We start from the raw sequence: 24,395 nt of genomic DNA, 5'->3' as shown, positions 1-24,395 counted from the left end.
AATGGTGCACCCATTTTTCAGTATCATCAAACGCATCCAAATCATATTCTGATGTACTACATGCATGTACACTTAATAAATTAGATCATGATTTAATACTGCATTTACAATAACGTTAATATTAATTCAGGTGTCTAAATGAAAACATTGTCCTTGGATAAATGTGATCAATCACCGCGTCACTGCCCGGTTCCCTGCAGTCATGAATCTTGCAGAAGAGAATGATTATTAATGAGTCTGGAGCCTGATCCTCAGTTGTAAGACACACTCGCACAGAAACACACCTGCTAACGCCATTAACGTCAACTCTTGCCCCTCCGAGATGGAGGAAACAGTTGATCGGATGAGTACACCACCAGGCGTCTTCGCCGTGGTGTCAGTCACAGTTTGAAATCTCCACAAAACCAGTCGGAGGTGGAAGCTTCTACCTGCTCCCTGAGGGAACTGCAATACACAGAAGACCAGGACTTGATATCCTGCCCCTTCACAGGATGATGTACAGTCTTTTTTATGCTTACAAACGTTTCCCTGTCCGTGCACGCACACATGCAGACGGCGAAAAAACACACAGCTGCTTGAGTTAGTGTGTGCTACCGTGATGTTTGACCTAAAAGAGCCACTAATCACAGGGCGACCAGGGCTGTTTTGACACTCGTGATGAATGATCCTCCCCATGAGAGATAGTTCAGGCAGAGGGAAACGCAGCTTGAGAAAGAGGAAGAGAGAGCGAGAGCGAGAGAGGAGGTCAGAGTGACCCTGAGCTTAGATGATTCATGCCTGGACTGAGACCTGAACGGACGTCTTACTTTATCTGATGATTTCTGACAGCTCTACGCCACTTTAAGGCGACCCACTATCTACTGTAAACACGTCTACTGCTTTATCTTCCACATGAGGGTCGCTGGTGCCAATCCCCAGGTGACATAGGGACAGGTCGCCAAAAACCACACAGAGACAAAACAAAACATTCACTCTTACATTCACACACAGGGAGAGCAGGCTAATTCCACTCAGAAAGGAGCTTGGTCGAAATAGGGATTTGAGCCAGTGACCCTTCTTGCTCTGAGGCAACAGTGTTGGCCACTACTGAGGCTGACTCAGCATCATGGCACACTGCTTTGTGTCTGTCCTCTCTGTGAAGTGACTCATTTAACGATATATGTTCAGATTATGGGAATATGGGAACATGAAGCGCTTGATCTTCTTGTAGAAAATTGCCTAAAGTACATATAAAAACTGGACGGACTATAATTTCTTCTTAAGCAGGGTAGAAAAGTTGGTAACACTTTGGATTAGGGAACAGATATTCACCATTAACTTGGTGCTATATAAGTCGCATACTAGCCCTTTATTAGTATAAACACCTTATTCTACTTCTATTACGACATGAATTAAGATTTTCCATACATAAGGTGTTACTACGTGCTTAATATTTACTAATAAACGGCTAGTACTTATGCTACAGCTACATATGCATGTTAGTAAGCACCTAGTTAATGGTGATCATGTGTTCCCTAATCTAAAGTGTTCCCTAAAACTTTAAATATATTCTGTTTTGTTTTAATATCTCTTAGTACTAATACCGTTGTGAACATTAAATCTCTCAATGGACTCCTGTCTGTTGTGTTTTTATTAAAATTGTTATTTTTGCACCATTTTAAACATGTACAGTATGTGTTTTTGGAAACATTAACCCTTTAAGGTACGCACCGAGAAAAAAGCAAAAGCATTTTTTATTATTTTATTTACTTATGATAACAATAACGTGAAATTAGACCCTACAGTATCTCAGATACAGGCCTCTACCAAACAGTTGAGACGTCTGTTCATAATAAACCTGGGTAATTTATAAAGTACAACATTCAGAACAAGTCACATTAAGTGTTAGCTTAAGTGTTCAGCTTGATGCAGTTTTAAATGAGATATCGTGACTTAAAATGTGGTCGACCAAATGGTTGAGTAGTACCTTAAAGGGTTAAGATTCTTTGAGGATTATAAGGCTGTATACAACAGAATGAGATTATGGGGTCAGCTGTCATGTGACTAATTTGCCCTAATTATATCGTAAATGAACGCCCCATGACTAAACTATTCCTTAATTACTGAAGTGCTCGGGCAAATCGATGATTCCAGAGTCCATTAAAATGCTGTGTATGGATTGTAATAGTGTCAGGTCTGGTTTTTATAGAGCTGGTATGGTATCTGTTATTTACAGCTATAATTAAAAAAAATAAAATAAAAAAATCCATTTCACCTTAATCACGCAGACGTTTCCCTTCTGTTTGGTCAGAGTGTTCTCAGATAATCTCTGTCCGACACATCATTTATGCTCTTAGACCACTGAAGAGGCTACTGCTATAAAAGAAGAAGATTTAGGAGAATATATAACAATGTACTTATCCATGTCCACTGTGTGCTATGCTGAGAGAAATGCACTTGTACTATGCTGTAGTTTATCTGCTGCATTCAGACATTATCTTCTTTAAACTTTGGTTGTAACAAAGAATTATTGTTGCCTTTCTGTCATTTTGAAGCAGTCTGGTCATTTCTCCTCTGACCTGTGGCATCAACAAGGTATTTTTCACCCAGAGAACTGATAATCAGTGGATACATTCTCTCTTTTTTAAAACTCAGTGTGGAAATCTGTCTTGTATAAAGTTCCTAAAAGGGATACTTGAGTAAACGTACCAGATGCCAAAGTATCGTACCAGAAAATGACTTTGGTAGTTATTTTTTAATAATATTACTTAAGTAAAAGTCTTGACATTTACTATACTTAAGTATTAAAAGTGATTTTCCAATTTGAAATGTACTTAAGTTTTAGAAGTAAAAGTATTTAAACAGGAGGATTGAGCTTATATCCAGTCTTGTGTAAAATATTTAAAAGTGACACTTGAGTAAAGTATCAGTACCAAAAAATGACTTTGAAAGAAGTTGAAGTCACTTATTTTTTAATAATATTACTTATGTAAAAGTATTAAAGTATATGAGATTTACTGTAACTATCAAAAGTAATTTAAGTTTTCGAAGTAAAAGTAAAAGTGTTAAAAAATGGTAGCTCAGTGGTAGGACAAGTTGTGGATGTGGGTTCACTTCCTGGCTCTACTAAAACTACAGTGTAAAGCAGATCATCAAGACTAGAAAAGCTATAAATAAATAAATAAATAAATACAGACCATTACTAACTCTTCTTCTGACTTTATCTGGTTGTAACGAGTAACAAAGACAGTTAGTTGTAGTGGAGTAAAAGTAAAAGTTGTCAGACATATAAATAACAAAGTAAAGTACAGATACGTGAATTTCGTACTTATGTTACATCACAACACTGGTGGAAAACCCAGTCGATCAGCAGTTTCTGAAATACTCCGTTCTCCCTAATTCTGATGCTCAGTTTGGTCTGAGGCGTACCTAATAAAGTGGCCAGTAAGTGTACACTCCAACAATGATGGTAGTATCCAGTATGGCCACTAGAGGGCACCAAAGTTTCATAGTGCTTTTCAGGGTGCTTTTTTTTTTTCTCCCTTTTGCATCTGCTGCAGAAAGCACACACACACACACACACACACAGGGGAAAGAGGGAGGTAGATGAGTTGATGAAAGCTTATCAAAACTGTGACTTATTATGTCAGGCGACATTGTGGAACTACAGCAAAGAGTACACAACTGCTTCACTATAATGATAAATGGAGCACAAAATTCTGAATACTATCACAAATCAACATACATGCATATTTTTAGGCATACACACACACACACACACACACACACACACATGCACACAACAGGAGTGATTTAATGTAACCTGACTACTTTGCAACACTTGGAATTTCCAGGAGGTGTGTGTGTGTGTGTGTGTGTGTGTGTGTGTGTGTTTGTTCCTTCACCCGCAGCAAGAAATGAAAAGTTGTTTACCGTTAATTGCTCAAGAGCTGGGACTTTCCTCACCCGAGGTGCTCTGCAATTTAGCGGTGAAAACACTTCACAGCCCACTTTCAACTCGCCACACTTTCAAAAGTCTCTCTCCCCGAAAAACATCAAATGAGCTTCTCATAGGTACGGGATATGTCAGCACAGCGCTCACTGATAATAGCAGGTTGTGGCAGAGCGGGAGAGCTTTTCTTCTTCTCCATGCATGTGCACAGTAATGGTTTTACCATCCGGTGTGGGGGGGAGATCATATTTTAGCACAAATATGAGGTGAAAGTGGCCTCAACACCTCAAACAGATGAGAGACTCATTAAGGGAGGAGGTCAACGGAAAGTCATTGTTTTAATTTCAGTGGCTGTCTGCTGCTCGTGTGGGTGGTCGACGACTCAGAGGATGATCTTTCTATGCAGTGTGTGTGTGTGTGTGTGTGTAGAGTGAAAGAGAGACCGAGAGGTGGTGTGTTTGAGGATGCTCCCTTGTATGATTCCCCCTCTCCTCCCTGGACACTGCTTGCTTGTTGTTTCAGTAAACAGAAGAGGGTCCAGTGATGGTCCAAGACAAGCACGCAGCCACTGCAGCCCACCCAGGAGCCAAGGTCAGGACCACTAACCCTGCAGACACACACACACACACACACACTCAACATTGTCCAAGTAGAACCAGGACAAATTTTTAGATTCAAACTGAAACTCATTCACGGGTCATGCTTGGAAAAAAACCACCACCACACCACCCAGTCAAACATGTCAGTACACTACCGTTCAAAAGTTTGGGGTCACCTATACAATTTTAAAAGAGTTGCAAAATGAATAGAAAATAAAGCCAAGACATTGAAAATAAGGGTTTTCTAATCATCCAAGAGCCTTCTAACGCGATTAGCAAACACAATGTACCATTAGAACACTGGAGAGATGGCTGCTGGAAATGGGCCTCTATACACCTATGTACATATTCCATGAAAAAACAGGCGTTTGCAGCTAGAATAGTCGTTTACCACATTAACAATGTATAGAGTGGGTTTCTGATTCATTTAAAGCTCCCATACAGTGGTCCTATCACACATATATGTGAGTTATGGAGGTCTACTTTACTTGTTTTTATGGTCAAAAACCTCCTAGTTGCTGGAAACAAGCCGATCAAAATCTCTCCTCACTGAAGCTCTCGTCAGTCGTTTCAGACCGAAATCTCACAGACTGCGTTGCGATTGGCCAGCCAAACGAGAGCTTTCCCAACTGTCTTGTGATTGGCCAGGTACCTGGAAATTACGTAAACGGTGGATGTTTTAACAATGTTTAAAAATGGCTACATCACGACTCCCAGCCGCAGTCCCTTTTACGACTTTGACCCGGAGTCGGACACAGAGTCAGAAGACACTGTCGCAAGTGAGACACCTCCACAAAGGACGTTCTTCTCCTTCTGCGGTATAATGTACGCAACCGGATGTGCCCAGACTCGTGCCCGGAGCAGGAGGATCTGCTGTTCAGGAGAACCGCTGTTTACGTAACCGGACCAGGTTTTTTTTCAGAGATCTCGCTGAGCCTGAGATTACAATACAACACAGCGTTCTCAGCAATGGCTGAACTGTTTGTTCTGAACCTTCAGGGCTTCGTAAACAAGGTAATGTCGCAGATGCACACCAAAAAAACAGTGTTAATTGGAACTTCCGTTCTATGGGAGCTTTAATGTTATATCCATTTAAAAAAAGTACTTTTCCTTCAAAAAAAAAAAGAAGACATTTCTAAGTGACCTCAAACTTTTGAACTGTAGTGTAAGTTAAGATAGCCCCTCTCTGGATAATGCTGGATAATTATTGGAAAAGATATTAAAACCTCAATAGTCAATTACATACAGTGTGCATTCCTCGACTCCATGTTTCCTTCAGTGGCTTTCTCCCTGCGTGTTTTCCGTCTCCTGAATGTGCCAGCGTGACACCCCAGCATAAATATTTGAATATTTACACTAGATGATGATTATACTACTCGGAATATTTCTGTGACATAATTACCACCTTGTCTGTGCAGCGATGTTGCTGAGCACACACATATATACCTTCTTTACCGAGGTAATTATTTTCTCACAGGACGACTAATAACCATACCACTTCTCTCCTGTCCAGGATGGAGGTCTTTGAAACCCAAGAAGTTTAATTCCAACCCTTCATCTGTGTGCTTGTCAGGGGGGGGGGGGGGACGACAGGCTGCACTGTCAGCATGGGAAAGCAAACAAGATTACAGAAGAAGGAACAGAGGATAAAAGAGAGTAAAACGGTCAGGAAGAAGAAAATGGAAGAGTTTAAGAGAGAGACAGTTTGAGAAGTGGGGGGGGGGGGGGGAAGAAAAGGCCAGCGACTTCTCTGACAGCTCAGTGCTCACATATGGCCAGGCTTTGCTTGTATAGCCTCACTTCAAGGCGATGGGCCCTGCAAACATAAACAGTGGAGAGGCTGCAGCTGGAGCAGGGAGGCAGCCCGAGCTTTGCTTACCGAGAATTCTCTACACTAAACAATGGATCAAGTGACGCACAGGCCTTTGGCAGCGCAACAGAGGCGCAGGCGGGTCAGAGAGATGTCTTTCTTCCTTTACGTTTATATCTCTGCTCTCTCAATATTTACCCCATGGGAAAACACACAATTTTCCATTCCTTTTGTCCCGTAGGGAGCAAAAGAGGAGACCCCCAACCTCCCATAACCCTCCTCTCTCTGTCCCTGGGTCCGAGAGGACAAGTGTCTTTTTGTGAAAAACTTTGGGAGTGAGACGACTCTGTCTGGGGTTTAATCACGTAGTCATTGCTCCGTATACAGGTGTTGGGGATGAATACGTTTAAGTTTAGCGGCACGGCACAGCGCTCTCCTTCAGTGCCGTTCATTGATATTCACTCGCACGGGCCTGTGTCTGGCCATGTTGAGGAGAAGCAAAGAAAATGAGGATTAATCTCTCTGAGAGGGTTACTGCCCTAAATAACTTTATGTGTGTGTGTGTGTGTGTGTGCATCTGTGGTATATGGCTTTTATGATGGGGCACAATGGGGAACGGAAGGGCCCAGGAGCCAGTGAAATAATCCAAATTACAGCTTCCAGTTGCCGGGGTAACTGGGTAGGAATGAGGGGTAAATGGTGCTTTATTTCCTAATGAAGTGGGGGCTCTTCTTTCTTGTACATTTAGAGACCTCCTTAGACTGTTACCGTAACAACAGAAGGACACTGTACCCCCACTTTATGTAGCCGTTTGTTTGCCGACTCATCTAAATGAGAAACACCTATGAGAAAACCTCAGTGAGATTAAAAATCTAGGTAACACTAGATTACGGAACATATTCAACATTAACTAGGTGCTTACTAACATGCATATAAGTAGCGTACTAGCCTTTTATTACTAAATATTAAGCACAAATTAACAAATTATGTAGGAAAAATGTTAGAGGTGCATTATGTAATAAATCTAAAAAAATGGCAAGAAAATCAGTAAATATGACAATTTTCAAACACTTCCCATAGATGTTGTTCTTATTTAACAATAAAAATTACTAACTCTAGACACTAGAAAATAATAGAAATAGACTTTTGTGAACGCCACGTCATGCAGCCTTGGAAATGATTATTCTGGGAAACAATATATACATACATATACAATATAGTACCAGCAATATACCAATAGACGCAAAAATAGTCAAATTGAGAAGTAATTCTGGCTTATATCACTGTTTAGAGACAGACCAAATAACAATTACAGTATCATTAGCACAAACATACACTACCAAACATATTCATCTTAAAGAAGAATAAAAACATATAAATAATAACTCCTTCAGTTATTAATTTTTAGGGTCCTCTACACCTTGTGTGCGCTCAGACCCTAATAATGAATTGTGAGTTCTTTAGCCTTAAAGGACTCGTGTGTAGGATTTAGTGACATCTAGGGGTGAAGCTGCATATTGCAACAAATTGAACCTTCGTCTTTCGAGTCCAAACCTTTTGCAAACACTCAATGGAAGAGGAACCGCTCCTATTTAATGTAAAACGCTCATTCTATGGTAATGAAAATAAATCATTTTTAACATTCAGGTGATAATAAATGACTGTAAACATACTGTTTAATACTGCATTTAATGTTAAATTCTACACACTAAACGTCTAATAACACCGTCAGTTAATTTTCCAATTAGTCATTTCAAATCCAACCACACCAACAGAAACGTCAAAGGTCAAGTCTTCTAAAAAGTCTTCAAATGTCTTCTATAACATGACTGTGTTTGTGATTTGACAGGAATACTCAGCTGTGGGAACAGTTCAGCAAAGACAGAGCCGGAACTAAAGCATCTCTATCCGTTGTTTACATTAAGAAAGGGCAAAATAAGAGAAGATGAATCCAAAAGAAGTTTTGCTGATTGAGAATCAGTTTCTACTGAATCTACAGACATGGTTAGATAGCTAATTATACATGATTTGACTATTTGAGATATATAAAGATAACTGAACGATTACCTCAAGGAGAATTCACTGTGAAATGAATTTGTCTGTTTTTTTTTTAACTTTCCTTGCTCCTAATCACGGACCGGCTTCTTAAAATAAAAAAAAATAAAACAAAAATAAACTCCAAAACCGAGGTTTTTCCACAACTTCAATGTTTAACGCATTTGTACCAGAGCCAGTTCTTAATCATCTTAATTCACAACACAACGCTGAGTGAACGTCCAGAAACCCGAGCCTGGAGGCCCCGGGTCAGCGTGGGTCAACACTCATTCACAGCTTTTCAATAATCAAATCAAACTAGGTGTCGCGGGCCTGATTTCTGCAAATAAACCTACACGGCTCTCCTGTCGCTGCGTCTCTGTCCAGTGTTTAACAGAGTCGCATATTAAAGTGTCAGCAAATATAAACAGACTTCACTTTGACGCAAGGAGACACGACTGAGGAAGTGGGGGGGGGGGGGGAATATATACCTCGTCGTCACTCATCTTGGGTCAGGAAATTGAACGACATGAGCGTGTAATAAAACAAGAATCCAATAATCAGACTAACTTGAGACATGTCCTTCATCACTCACTCACTCACTCACTCGCTGTGAATGTATGACCCACTTTAGTTAGCGGCGAGGATAAGAGACCTTTGTGTGCCACTGAGCCGTGTTCGCCGGGCCTCCATTAGCCGCCTCAGTCAGTCAGGTGAGCCTTTCTTTGGTCCTACTGTCAGTAAAAAGACTAAAGCCTGTCTGCCGTCTCACTCCAAGCAGACTGTGACAACAAAAAAAAGACAGATAGGAATCTCCAAATCTCAGTTGTGGCTGAAACAGACAGAGACAAGTAGACGGCGAAGGGTTTGAGGGGTTTTGGATAAAGAGAAAGAGCTTTTTATTCTCTGTCTGATTTGAACAGGTGTGACTGATGTGTGGTCTCGCTGTGTGTGTGTGTGTGTGTGTGTGTGTAGATACTTAAGGGCTACCACCCACAAGGTCGACATGTGTACACTCACACACATGCTATTTACCGAGCTGCGTGCTCTTGTTGAGGCACGTAGCGTTTCTCTGCTGTTTATTGATAGCTATCAGCACTTTCTCATTTCTTGTTTAAGAAAACACACAACACTCGCACAGAAACGTCTCTCTTCGGGCCTTTTCTATTCACCGAGAGGTCAAACACAGCTGTGCGTGCGCGCTCACAAGAATGTGTTTATGTGTGCGTAGAACTAGAAAACTGAGTTTTGTTGTTGTGGGGGAGCTGACATGTATTACTAGCTAGCTAGTAGCATACTAGTCCTTTATTAGTAAATATTAAGCATGTACTACTAGCTAGCTAGTAGCATACTAGCCCTTTATTTGTAAATATTAAGCATGTACTACTAGCGAGCTAGTAGCATACTAGCCCTTTATTAGTAAATAGTAAGCATGTACTACTAGCTAGCTAGTAGCATACTAGCCCTTTATTAGTAAAAATATTAAGCATGTACAACTAGCTAGCTAGTAGCATACTAGCCTTTTATTAGTAAATATTAAGCATGTATTAACACCTTACATAGGAAAACTCTTAATTCATGTCATATTAGAGGTAGAATAAGGTTATGTAGAATAAGGTGTTAATATGTGCGCAATGATTAATAATAAAGGGCTATTATGTGACTTATGTTAGTAAGCAAGTAAGTTAATGGATTCATATTTCTTACAAACAATGGGACAATATCACTTATTTTTGTGTCCAATATACCAAGACAATATCACAAACTTGGGTATTTAGCAATACCGATATTAGTCAGATTAACGATTTCATTTCAAAGACATAATTATCAAACTGTGTAACAAATATTGCTCCTCCCAAAAGATGAAACATGCCTCTGCTAAAATGCTTTTTATTTGCATTTTTACAGTCTGTGCATATAGCGAAGCATGCAAGATATAAATAGGATATAAAGGATTGTTGCATTGTATCGGATTTAACATTTATTTAACACATCTGTTACAAATACTGAACAATTCCCATCCCTATTTCTTACTGAACATTTTACAAACAAGAATCTGAATAAGATCATTTTTATAATGAGGTCCTGGATTGAATGGAAAGATGCAAATGCCCTTTATGACAAATCACTAGGACTAGAAAGACAGCATTAATTCATTTTTTCTCACTAATCAAACATTTTGATCATGGAAATTCATCAAGATCTCCTTACTGAGTGGGATTTTAATGATGATACATATTTTGATGCATAATGAACTCCTATATTGCCCATTTCTGCCTCTAACAGCTCCACCATCTTCCACTGCTTCCATCCTTTTCATCTTCTAATCATTTCCAGCACAAGAAGAAGAAGAAGCAATTAAAGATACTTATGCACTAACAGTGAAACAGCCTCCACTGTGGGCTGTTTGAGGGGCAAAATGAGCAGAGCAACAGATCAGATCACTTTAGTGTGCAGAGAAACCACATCATCATCTACTTTTGTACTCACACGATCATGGAGGGCGAGCGTGACAGAGACGTTAACAGCCATTATGATGTTTTATGTGATATGGGGCCACCAACAGTTCTGTCATGGCAGTGACCGTAATATCACAAAACGACAATGGCTGATGCCTTCAGGGTTTGGGTTTCTCTGTATCATAATATGGGAAGAAATTGTTGTGGACCAAAGTCATTTTTCATACGACAAATATGACATATGACAATTATATGATGATTCCAGTTTCTCAAATGTGAAAATTTGCTGTTTTTCTTAGACTTACATTCTTCTACAACCAAACATATTTGAACAATCAATTGGGGAAAAAAGAAGTGAAGTTAACTTTTTGGAATCTGTGATATTTCAATATTTATGCACTTATATAATTCCGATCAAAGACGAATCAATGAAACAATCCTTGGTCACAGCTCCATATTATTACAAATTTACTATTGTGCTTTAAGATGAAAACATATGATGATGATGATATATATAAAAATAAGGCATTAACACGGTTAACACAAGGTACAACACTGTTTATTGAAGTCAACAGTCATTTTGTTGGTAACTCACTGATTTAACAAACCTGATCTTTAAAAAAAAAAGGACAGTAAATAAGACACATTTTAAAAATGTAACTTTAAAATACTAAAATAGGATATAAAAAGCATTTGCTGCACTTAATTTGAGAACTTAAAACACAATATAACAACGTCTCCTCTGTATTATTTCTTCCATAGGAACTTTTCATTTGTCTTCCACAGACTCTTGCTCTCCTCCTCCTCCTCTCCAGATCGACTTCTCGCTGGACGCTTCGTGTTCACGCAGACTCTCTGCACTTCTGCCAGGTCTGTTAACCTGTTAATGCTCTCCTCGTTACCCTCATTGAGGATGTCCCAGAAATCTTTGCGGCTGCCTTTTGGAACCTGCACAGGTGTACTGAGGGCGTGTGCACCAGCAGAAGGTCGTGGTGAAGCAGAATCAGAGCTGAGGGGGATTCTGGAGGAAGAAGGGGAGGTCAGAGGTGGTGTTTTTGGGGTGCCTCTCTGCTGTGCACCCCTTGGTTTGGGTTTTAACAAATCGTCGAGGATTGAAATGTCTCCTATCAGATCTGTGAGGAGGGAGTGATTACTTAAGGCAGAAGGGGCCTGTTGAAGAGGGGAAGAAGATGGGGAATTTTCTCTCCGTCCTTGAATGGTTTCTTTAGTCCTTGATGATGATTTCTGCTCTCGCTCCCTTCCCTGTGCTGTGGGTTTGGATAACATGGCGGACCTGCCATGGCTGAGGTCCGGGGAAGAAGGGGTATCTCTGTCTGTGTGGTTCGGGACAGCAGCAGCAGGCTTCCCAGACCCCAGACCACTGCTGCCGGCACGATCCACGCCAAGACCACCACCGGCTGTGTGAGCTCCAGAACAAGAAACACTAGCCCTTTTTGTCCTCCTGTGTCCTTTGGCACTGGAAACCATTTCCTCCTGCTCCTCTGACTCATGGCTTGTAATGTTACCTCGAGGTTCTAGAACATTCTGTTGTGAGACCTTTTGCTTTTTTGGGGGTTCTAGAACATTGCTTTGTGGGTTTTTGGGATCCGTCTGTGGATCTGGAATATCATTTTGGCGAAGTCTGGACTTTCTTTGTGGTGCAGAAACATCGGTTTGTGGGATTTCAGGATCAGCCTTGGGCTCCCGACTCTTCTTAGTGTATTTACGCTTTTGAGGAGCTTTTGAAAATTCCTTTTGTTGGCTTCTGGTTTCTATAGCAGTTCTGGTGGCTGTTGAGGAGTTAGCTGCTGTAGAAGCAGAGGAGGAAGTTGGTGCTGAATCAGACTGTGGGAAATTATTTGCGACTATATTAGCCAGGTCAGGCTGGTTCAGTGAAGTGTAATACTGTCGTAGCCAAGCCAGTCTCTGGCTCGAGTCTCTTCTCAGAACCTCCACTGCAAACTGACGAACTGAGGGAAAGTTGAATTTGTTCGCCATTTCCTCCAGGTGCTGCCTACAAACAAAACCAAAAACATCCGTGTACAAAAATGTGGTAAATCAAAGATACTTTGTAATAGTTTCTGCTAGTCTCCTGTGAATATACATCATATTAATATAGGTAGTTACTGTATGATGTGTGCCCACTGCACTTCGAATTAGACATATAAAACATATTTAAAAAGAAAGCCATAGGACCTATACTATTAATCAAACTTTCTGCGGCTCCATCAGGCCCAGGCTATGATGAATAGTATTCATGCTCATATCCAGACAGCCATGCAGTATGGGGAATGTTTTTTTTCCTGAGCTCCGAGGCAGTCATTAAATTTTTCGTCTAACCAGAATCGGGCACAGCCGCACTTCAAAGCCACTGGTAGTAGAGCAGTGTTACAAAAGGTGTTATTACCGTTTGTGGCTTTCACTGGAAAAACAATAAATAAAAGCAATGGCAGTAAAACACGACGTGCATGTGGATTCAAATCATTAAACAGCGAGGTTAATTGCGGAGGAAATCAATATAACTAGTGTGCATTTTCACTTCCTGGTGAGCCTGTGGGCAAAAACACAAGCTTCCCCTTGGGGAGCGAGTGTTTAAAAGGCAGAGGGGTGGAAGTGACGCAGTAGAACAAATACATATACACATACTGGATAGAGAAGGTGATCATTTTTGGTTCACCTCAGGAGGCGCGGCGGTTGTGGCGGGGGAAAACTGCTGCGCTCGCAATCTTCGGGCACGATGCAGGGGAATAGGTGGAAGAGAAAGCTCAGTGGTGGTCCCTCGCTAAACACACACACACACACATTCCCTGAGGCCAAGTGGGGGCGCTCAACACTGTATGGAGGCAAGCTTTGGCTTACCTCCCTACACTGCCAGGAATTTCTTACTTACTCAATTTTTATCACTCCCCCGTAACGCCTTTCATCAACGTGCCTTCATCACTCCCATCTCTTTTCCCTCTTGTTGAAGGCTCCCTTTACTGGTCTTTTTCTCTTGTATTTCTCTCATGGAAAGTCAATCATATGTTTTTTTTTCTTCTAATGTATACTCCTTTATTAACTGTTCAGTGCTTTCAGTACCTGCATATGGCCTGTGGAGTCTCTCCAATGATGACGGTGGTGTTTCTGGTGTGGTGCACGCTCTTGCTGGTGAAGGTGACCGGATGTTCCACACTGGGCCTCTCAGGCCTGACATTGGCAGAGTACAGTGGACTGTCTGGCGGACTTGAGGACAGGCTCTGGTACAATCAAACAAGAGTGAAGTTCTGTTTTTATGCAGTAGTGAGTGAGGATAACGTAAACGAAAAGTAGAAAGGAGCCACTTTCCCAGGTCATAAGTACCAATGGTCTCTGTACTGAAATGAACACCTACAGAGGGGTCAGATGACCCGAGTCAATCTCCCAATCTGTAAAACTGACATTTTATTGTGTTTATTGTCCGACTCTGTTTATCCATATCCTATCTAAAGCTCCCCATGGCAAGAAAACAGAGCCCAGAGGAGGTGTGACACAATTAATGTGTTGCTTACCCCAGCCTTTTAAGAGATTATTAATAGATTAACGATTAATGATAACCGATTAATCGGTTTGAAGCTTTTTTCTTGATTAAAACAAGATTTATGATTGTTTTAGCTTCTTAAATAACACTGTTCAACATTTCTTAATATTTTTATGGACCAAACAATTAATCGAGAAAATAATAGACAGATTAATCGATTATGAAAAGCCTTATTATCTGAAAACTCATGCTTCATTTCCACTGTATGGCAAAGTTCGGTGACAGGAAAAATCAAAGTTTGCCCACCAGCTGTATATAGTTGATCTTTAAATATTATTATATAAAGAATGTCTAAATGTTTGTAACATGAAGAACTGGACCAATGCGTCAGCTTTGCGTACCTCTTGGGTTCCTAGAAGTTGATTGGCCGGGAGCTGCGAGTACATCCTGCGTTGAAACACGTCTCGTACCGCAGCTCTGCTGATCATCTCCTCCGCTTTGCTCCCACCCACCACACGCTGGTTGGAGTGGGTATACACCACCTCCTGCACGCCTCCTTCAGACAGAAACATACGTCACTCGTTTTAGAATTGTATTTATTAAATGTTGTGGAAAAAAGATATGAAATGGACGTTGAATCTGACCTAGCACACTATCGATTGTTCCATCCTTCCCTTTGGGCTCTGGCGATGTCAGACTTTTCATACTTGTTTTTCTATCTCCTCTTGATTGTTCTGTGCGCGGAGATGTGAAGCGACCTCCTGTGAACCTCCCTTTCTTTTTAGGAGTGTGTTCATCCTCTGAAGATGTGTATGTCTCTATGGAATCTGTGTATTTGGATCTGGCCTGGTTCCTTGCACTAGTCGTTTGCCTCTTTCTGTCTTGGCCTTTTCCCTCTGAATTTAAGGCTCCTTTCTTAGAGCATGCTGTTTTCTCCAGGTCAAAATCCTCAGATTCGTCAGAGTAACCCTTAAAGCGGTGCCGTGTGATTTTGGGCTTGTTGGAGGAGTTTTCATCACTCTCCCAATCTATTGCTATTTTCTTATCTCTCAACCCTTTCAGACCCTGTCGCTTTTTTACCGCTTCATCCTTCTCTTGTTGCGTCCTGGCTCCTTTCTTTTCATCATCTCTGACTGAATCACTGGAGACGTTCCATGGTTTTATCCCCACTTTGGGGAGACGGTCTGAGCCATTCTCAGATTTGGAGCTCTTGTACATGCAGTCATTTGTTTCCATTTTCTCAGGATTCCCAGCACCTGTGTCAGAGAGGATTTCTTCATCAGAACTACTGTCACCTTCAACCTCCGGTGTTCCTTTCACCCTTTCCAAGAATCTGGAGAAACCATGCTGGAGGAGATTCATTTGGCCAGGACCGATGGCAGCATTCCCACCCCTGTTCCCATCCATTGCGCTTGAGTTTGAGTCCTTCCTCTGAAATTGCTGTCCATCATCATCCTCTTCACTCCCACTACTAAAATCCATCACCCCTCTAGAGACCTTTGATGCATCCTTGATAGCTTCACAATTCAATTCAGAATCTCCAGGTTCCTGAAATAAAACAGTTGAAACCAACAGCTTAGGGTGACAAGCATAACAACTAGATTGGAGTGGTTCGTACGAGAACAAGAAACCGGTATAAAAATTGTAAATAAACTGTACATGCACTGCAATAGACAAACATAGCCACAAAATTCCACCAAAAGCCTGTAAATGCTTTACTACCCTTGTTTATGCCATCTTTCAGTGGACAAACCCATGTGACATTTCGCTGTGTAACACGAAACAGATGTTTGCAACAATAAATCAAAATAATAGACATCAGCGCAACATATGCCCTCCATCATAATGTAATATGAAGCAAACAAGGGGGTCACAACATTTCCTGAAGTAACATGAATGGGCTTTTATTGAAAGAGGCCACCAACTGTGATTGCAGTTTCACAAAAGTTACCAAATAAGTCTTCTGCAGAGCGCACATATCTAAAGCTCCATTCTGTGCATGTTTAGGAACTCCAGCGTATTCAGCACTGCAGGAATCTGAACAGCCCTCAGAGGAGAGTCAGTCCTGTACAAAGGACAGTGTGCTGTGCTGCACAGCAAAAGCCTGGCTGGGAACATGATGATAAGGGGTATCACTGTGTAAATAAATATCTAAGAGGAGATGATAGACTTCGGTGTGGTCTGCCCCTTCCATTAGGACAAGCAAATAATTATATCCAGCTGTTTTCACACAGCATCAGTGAGAAAGTGAGAGGCACACAAAGAGAACCTGATCCTCTGGTTTTGCTGAACTACCAAGAACAGAGTGTTAAAAAAGTTTTTTTCTGTGAGCCAAGGCCTTAAAGTGGTACTCCACACAAAATCTAACAAACTACAACATTTTAAGAGCAGAGTTCGCTCTAGTATATAATGTGTAGTTTTTACACATACAGAGAACAGGAGCGTATTGTCTGCTACAGTTTACAGGGTTTTTAATCATCCAATAGCTAACACGATTAGCAAAACACAATGTACCATTAGAACACTGGAGATATGGTTGCTGGAAATGGGCCTCTATAGACCTATGTACAGATTCCATTAAAATCCAGACGTTTTCAGCTAGAATAGCCGTTTACCCCATTAACAATGTATAGAGCGTAATTAAAGTGATTAATTTAATGTTATATCCATTGAAAAAAAAGTGCTTTTCCTTCTAAAATAAGGACATTTCTAAGTGACCCCAAACCTTTGAACCGAGTGTATAACAGCTAATATTTAGACGCAAGATGGCGGCACATGATCCACTGTGGAGAGCCCCTAAAGGGAGAAATCAACAGAAAAAGAAGCAGAAGAAGCCATATTTTGAGAAAGAGGCTAAATGTAAGTTTCAAAAACAATTCTCTTTGACACGTGTGGCCGTGGCGTGAACTGCAGCCGCGATCAGACGAGCATCTTGGGCTCTGGCCAAACATTACTAATGAACAAGATAGACACTGGTGAGGTAACTAAAGCAACATTCTCATCTTTGCTTGGCGTCAGTCACTTTCCCTGTTCAGCCTGACTGGCTGCTCTTAATAAAACTTGCTTTTTTTTATGTTTTTGAGGGTTCCTGTTGCAAGTCTGTGTTGTGCTGGGAGTTAGTCGTTTGTTGATATTAGCACACTCCATTAAGTCACTATTCACTGCTTCGGTAGAATTCAGCCACTGATGTTTTTCCATTGGCATTCGGGTGGGAACATTGTGTCATATCTTTAAGATATTTGCAGACACGTATCGAGTAGGGGTGGTCTGATTTCTGGATAGCACTTGAACTGCCTGAGCTCAAGCTAACGACAGCTGCAGTGAGAACTTTTTATTTGCCATCCCAAAAGTCATTACAATCACGTTTCCCACATTCTTCCTTCAAACTGAACGTGATTTATCGAATCCCCTCTAATTAGGTATATAATCATTTTAAAAGAAAAAAAAACCTTAAAGGGAATAGGAGGATGATCACAAAATCAAAAGAAAAGTGAAACTTTGTGGCTTGGTTGGTTGATTGACAGGCAGGAAGATTCCTGTAGGAGGTATCCCTTCTTTCACATGGGAATAGAAGGATGAGTGGGCTGCCTGGGAAAGAAGATGGAGTGAGGGATGGGAAAGATGAATGCCCTATGTTCGGGGTCCCTGAGAAAGGCAGAGTTACTCACGCTAACTTCTTTCCTGCCCTGCTCCGCCTTCTCTTCGCCTGTGTGCGTGCTGGTTGTCATTACTCCGGCCTCCACTTGTCCTTCTCGCTGAGAGAGACACACACATTGTCCAATATCAGTTTGGTATGGTACCACTCATCAACAACTGTTATTCTTCAGTTTTACTAGATATAACGTTGAACAATAAAAGAGATATCACTTTTTATTTGAAATTCAAACATGGGGTGAGAAAAAAGCTGTATATTCAAACTTTGAGGCTAAAACTGAAAGTAGTTTAGCTTGAGATCTCTAAAACCTCACTAACAGCTTGAACTATGGCCGTTTTGACCTTGAAGGTCGTGGGTTCGATTCCTGGCTCTGCTACACATCACACTTAACCCCACATTGGTCCTGGCGACTGTACCGGGAGCGTTTAAATGGATATGAAATATCTGTGATAGAAAACGCACTGCACATGAATGTATGAATGTGTGTGAATGGGAGCGTGGCAAAACTGTGTAAGCTGAGATTTAGTTAAAAAACTATCTACATATGAGGACTACATATGCTGACCTCTAGTATCTTGCGTGTGAGACATGTTCCTTGAATCTGCAGCCTGAAGAGGTTGTTTATCCCAAACAGCTCCCCTTTATGGACGCCATGTCCCTGCACGGCCTCAAAATAACGCCGGGAGCTTGCTTTCTCGACAACAGAGGACTGCAATTGCTGGAACAAAGACGGACATATTAAAAAATGTATCAACATCGAAGCACTGAAGTGACTGAAGTGAAAATAAAAGGTATCAGAGAAAGTATCTTCACATTAAGGACATGTGGTCATACTTGTGTGGTACCTGTTTGTAAACTTGTCTCAGGTAGATCACTTCCTCCACTGTTCCCAGTGAGATAAGCCTGAGGACAGTCACATCTCTGCACTGGCCAATACGATATGCCCTGAGGGGGAAACACACACACACAGGTATATGTATACACATCCTTAAGCATACAAATTGAGACTTATTATTACATTAATCAGTACAGAATATAGACTAAGTTTTATTTAGTCCTACAACAGCTGCTGAAATACAGTGTAAAATTCAAATTGTCTGTCAAGCTGTGGCTTCAACATACCTGTCAATAGCCTGAAGGTCATTTGCTGGGTTCCAGGTGGGGTCAAATAGCACTACAACATTGGCTCCTACAAAGTTAAGGCCAAGACCACCGGCCCTGACAAAACAAATCAACAGATACAAGGTTTTGAACGTTTACTCTAAAAATATACATTAATAAACACATGCTTGTATAAAAAAAGAGCAGCAATCTTCTCTCTATAATATTTAGTGTGCTACTAACATGGTGGAAACCAGGCAGAGGTTGATGTGAGACGAGCTGTTGAATTCTTTGACAATCTGAAGTCTCTCTTTGGACTTGGTGGTGCCGTCCAATCTGCTGTAGTCCAGTCCCTCTGCCATGCAGTAGCTCTCCAGTACATCTAATAGCTTAACAGGTTCAAAATACAATGAGGCGATTGACAGAGCAATGTTTACAAAATTACATTACAGACAGTGTCAAGCGCTAAATCTATTATATAAATGCAACTTTGTGAGAGAAAATGTAGATGCTAGACAAATAAACATGATTAAAAAAAGCAATATCCCTTGTATATTTATAGATATACTATCTGGGTAATACTAAGCCATGGTCTCTAATTCCACAAAAAAGTCAAACAAAGGACATGAAAACATAACCTCAGGGCATTCACAAATGTTTTCTTACTGTCTCAGGTGACCACAACCATTATACAATCCAGTCTAATTATCAATTAAAGTCTCATTTCACTCCCAAATAAAACCCAGGGCTTATTTATTAATCTGTGCCATTACAAAACAATGCCTCCAGAAACTATTTCTTCTGTAAACACATCATCTACGAATTAAGAGAGTGTGTTTAAGCAATTTGCTGTGCTGAAACCTAAGGTGAACGGATACATGAAGAGAGAGACATGAAACTCTAAAACAGCGTTGTGTGTTCCAACTTGCACACCATTTAAAACCTCTTTTGAATACATCAGCATGGGCTAAAATCATTTTGGTAAAGGAAAACATCTCACAAAGTCATCGACAGACAGAAAATTAAATACTCTATGATTTCAGTATTCATTAGGCACCAACACAGAGAGAGAAAGAGATCTCACCTTGGTGGACAGAGAAAACAGTAGTACTTTATCTCTCTTCTGCAGATAATATTTAAGCAGCCTCTGCAAAACCTGAAAGGACAATACAAAGATGTTAACTTTAGCTGAAACAGCCTGTAATGCTGACTTAGCCTTTGTTCCTAAAGCATACCTTCATTTTCCCACTGTACATTGGGTCTGACAATGCCTCGAATGCTTCATCCTTACATCTTTGCACAAAGTCTGGAAACTTTTGGAAAACCTTCTGACAAATTGCAGTCAAATACTTTTCCTACACAGAAATGAACTGAATTAGTGAAACAAATGTGGAAAATATGGTATGAACTTATAGAGTCTGGAGGCTTTGTCCAGGAGATAGCCATCATTAAGTTAGTATACATGCTAAATCAGTTACAGGATAAGTGTTTGTACCTGTTTCTTACTGGTTCCTGCAGTGGACTGAAGCAGCGCCACATGGTTGGCAATCTTCCTCAGTATGGCCAAGTAACTAAAATAAAGATCCCTCATTTGAACGCCATCGGAGTTCGTCTGTAACAGGAGAAAAATGTAAATAATGGATTTTTTTTTTTTCAACCACACTGGTTTGATATTTGTTCCTCCTTGCATTCAAAGTGCTTATCAAGCAACTGGCACATCGCAGAAGCCTCTAAGTTTCTAATTTGTAATGTATTTTAGTCCTGTATTTCATGCTGAAATCCACGACTTGTTTACCTATATTACTCAATGTATATTTTTTAAGTTTACTTTTTTTTTAAGTCAACATGGCTTCAAAGCACCATTAACAAGGCAATTTGAGATGGCAGACTTCACCCTATTCATGCAACAAGCCTTTGTTTGTCATATTGGCAAGTGTAAGTGTGGAAGCACAAACAATAAAATGAAAACATTTCTTGGCATAGAAGGGTGCATGGTGTTAAAAGGTGACACTAACTGCATAGCAGCATCTTCTACGGGTGCGCCCACTTCCACAGTCACATTTCTCGGAAGACCTCAGCAGTAACGTGACATCTTCAGTATCCAGCACCGTCTGATACACTGTTTGCTGAAAGTCCGTCAGAGAGCAATACACCACCTGGGGGCAAAATACAACACAGCAATTATTTGAGGGTGCTTTGAGACACCAGAGAGTTTCATCTCAATATATAAACCAATAAGCAGTCTTACCCTGTCGTTCTTTTTCGGCAGCTGATCTCTGATAAGAGATTTAGTCCTTCTGAGGAAGCAATGGGATATCTTCCTCACCAGGGCTCTGACAGCTTTCCTTCCTGTCGCTAGGGCACGTTTTGTCGCGCTGTGCCGCTGCCCTTGCTCAACTGGGTCTGAAAACTTGTTCCTGAAATGTCCCAGACTGCCAAGACAACCAGGTCTGGCCCTACACAGAATACAATACACACAATATAAAAAGCTGACTGCACTTCACAGGACCAAATGACTGAAATGTGTTGGGAATATAAACGTCTCTTCAAATACCAGTCCATGACACACCACAGCTCCTCAAGGTTGTTCTGTAAGATGGTCCCAGTGAGACCAATTCTGATCTGAGGGTGAAAATAGGTACACCTTAGTCCAAATGTTAGGCTAACTTTATCTTTAATCTAAACATACTTTATCAACACGAAATATTAACACTAAGATTAAAAAAAGATTTCTGACCTTACATTCCAGCTCCTTCATAGCCTGAGTGATTTGAGAGTTTGGATTCTTTATCTTGTGAGCCTCATCTACAACCACAGCAGACCAGTCGATACTGCAGGCATAACCAGGAAAATACACAGAACATTATGTTTTTGTTTTTTTTATGTATGTATACAGACAAAAACGTATGTTACCATGTTGCTGTTTGTGTGTGTCGATCAAGGTTCTTACTTATTAAACTGATCCAGACAAAGGCGCAGAGTCTCATAGGTGGTGAGAGCAATTTCAATGCGTCCCTTCTTAATGCGAGCCAGTTCCTCCTCTTTCCTCAGGCCATGGACAACCACAGCCTGGAAATAACCCCACGCATCCAGTTCATCTTTCCAGTTATAAAGCACTGACAGTGGAGCCACAATGAGGAACACCTGGATCACAGAATCCAAATAACAATTCAGTGCTTTCACATTTTCTCAAACTACTGCTGCACTTGATTGAATGAACTTGGTACATAAAAATACGCATTTGTAATCCCAAACATGATTTTTATGATTCATAACATTCCTCTTATATCACATATATGCCAGTACCCACTTTGTTGGGTTTACTGTGTGTGGAGGGGATCTGAGTCTGAAGAAACTGTGGCCTGTTCCTCTTCATGTCCTCCCATGTGCCTGTTTTGTGCAACACAGCAGCAAGAAAACCAATGACCTAAAATAAGGCCAAAAAGATGAATAGACAGAACAAATGTAAAGAAGAAATGCAGACATTTAACCTATTAAAATATTTTGCACCTAGCAACCTTCTTACCTGCACAGTTTTTCCAAGGCCCATGTCGTCACCCAGGATACATCCACGGGAACAGATGTAGCTGTTGTAAATGAACCGGATACCTTCCCTCTGATAATCCCTCAGGTATCTGTTGATGGTGTACGGGACTCTGTCCCCATCAGCTTCACTCAGCTCAAGAGTAACACATAACCTGGTGTCTGTGATGATGCTGGGAAACAGCGGTTTCTCCTGGTTGAATTTATTAAAGTCTGGTCTTGAGAGTTTCGAGACCGGTATAGCTATTTCCTCATCTTCTTCTTCCTCCTTCTCTGCATCTTTATTTTGGTCAGTAAATATCACCCATGCTGTGGAATCATCGCTGTGGAAGTTGGAGTCCAGTCTGTGGACGGTTGCTTCTTGCAAAGTGCCATCTCTTGGGTTCGGAGCCAGACAAGTGTCACCTTCACGCCACTTTGCTGTGAACATTATGTTGATATTGTGTCAATGTTAATTGAACATTTCTGTCTTTAAGATGGACAGCAAAGGGTAGAATATCTGTTTCAAAATGTTAATTTCCATCTTAAATTTGCAGCATCCCCTTATATCAAAGTTGTTTGCATACTAATCATTAGTTACCTCGGCAGATCTTGGTGTGTTTGGCAATATCCAATAATACATCTACTAATCTAATCTACCCATACCAATAGTAGTCCGATGCAGTCATTTCAGATCATTTATGAACTATGAAGCTGTTAGCAACACATTTGCACTGATTTCAAAGACATAATTCATCCAACTGTTTGACAAATATTGGTCTCCCATAAACAAGAAACAAACATACCCATACTGATTACCCTTATCAGAGGACAAAAATATTAAGATTATTATTATGTCAGCGAAAATGACAATCCAAAATACTTTACTTACTTACATTTAGAAACCACCAAGAAACTAGCATCTTCACTAAAGGGACATTTATACTTTATTTATTTATACATATATTTATATTATACTTAACAATACATCAGTTGGTTGCTAAGTATTTACAACAGTTTGTTGCTAGAGGGTAGGTCTATATGAGATATAAAGTAGCTGCAGTAATTTTACGGTTTGAAAATATAGAAACGTAACTACCAGAGATGAATGAGTGAATGAAAGGATGTCTTACAAACCTTTTTCACCTGCAGAAGTTGAAGCCATCAGGAAACATGACAACACTCTCCTCTCTGCACTTTCTCCTATTGGGGAGCTTAGCTTGTTAGCTAGCTAGCTTGCTTGGCTTAGCTTTCTTGTGAGGAACTGCAACAGAAAGAAGCGAACAGATAAAGAAGTTCGTGTCAAAAAGTCACGTTATTCCGAGTAAGAGACGAAGTCTTTATCCTCCGTTTATGTTAAGTGAGACTCAAAAAGCCTCAGACACAGACAAACAGACACAGCAGCAGCTGCAGCAGACACACTGCCTTCAGCTGAGTGTTTATCAATCTTCACAAACACGTCCGCACTTTCCATACATTTCACCGACTCAGGCTAAATTAAATCAAATAAAATGGAAACAACGAAACACTTTATGACATATTATCTTTACTTTACTGATGTTCAAGTGGTTCGACCATGGTGAAATCTAATATTTGTGGTGTCAAAACATTGCCACGAAAGTGCTGTGTGGAATCTAAATATCCTTACCAAAGCCCTGTTAGCAAAGGTATGAAAATATGGCAGTTATTTACTAATTTCAACAGATACTTTGAAAAACAAGAAATAATTTCAAGGTAAATAATGTCTTAAAATGAAATATGAAATAAAAACAAACAAAGAAAACAGTA

General features: G+C 40.6%; 1 protein-coding gene across 1 annotated transcript; it reads right to left on the bottom strand.

Annotated features, from left to right (window-relative positions):
- Positions 1–11,580: 11,580 nt before the first annotated feature.
- Positions 11,581–23,868, bottom strand: ercc6l2 (excision repair cross-complementation group 6-like 2; the record flags this gene model as incomplete). The annotated part of the gene is made up of 20 exons (XM_083905171.1): positions 23,745–23,868; positions 22,612–23,048; positions 22,396–22,512; positions 22,036–22,229; positions 21,823–21,916; positions 21,640–21,707; positions 21,334–21,541; positions 21,101–21,241; positions 20,581–20,697; positions 20,321–20,440; positions 20,170–20,241; positions 19,329–19,474; positions 19,107–19,202; positions 18,830–18,929; positions 18,550–18,702; positions 17,998–18,084; positions 14,974–15,877; positions 14,731–14,885; positions 13,912–14,069; positions 11,581–12,847 (listed from the first exon to the last, which is right to left on the bottom strand). The coding sequence occupies exons 1-20, from the start codon at positions 23,770–23,772 to the stop codon at positions 11,581–11,583; spliced, it is 4,662 nt and encodes a 1,553-aa protein (XP_083761297.1). The 5' UTR covers positions 23,773–23,868.
- Between the last annotated feature and the right edge of the window lie 527 nt (positions 23,869–24,395).

This window comes from Microchirus variegatus (assembly GCF_963457635.1).
Source record: "Microchirus variegatus genome assembly, chromosome: 18".
Taxonomy (NCBI): Eukaryota; Metazoa; Chordata; class Actinopteri; order Pleuronectiformes; family Soleidae; genus Microchirus; species Microchirus variegatus.
This window is presented reverse-complemented; position numbering and strand designations above follow the sequence as displayed.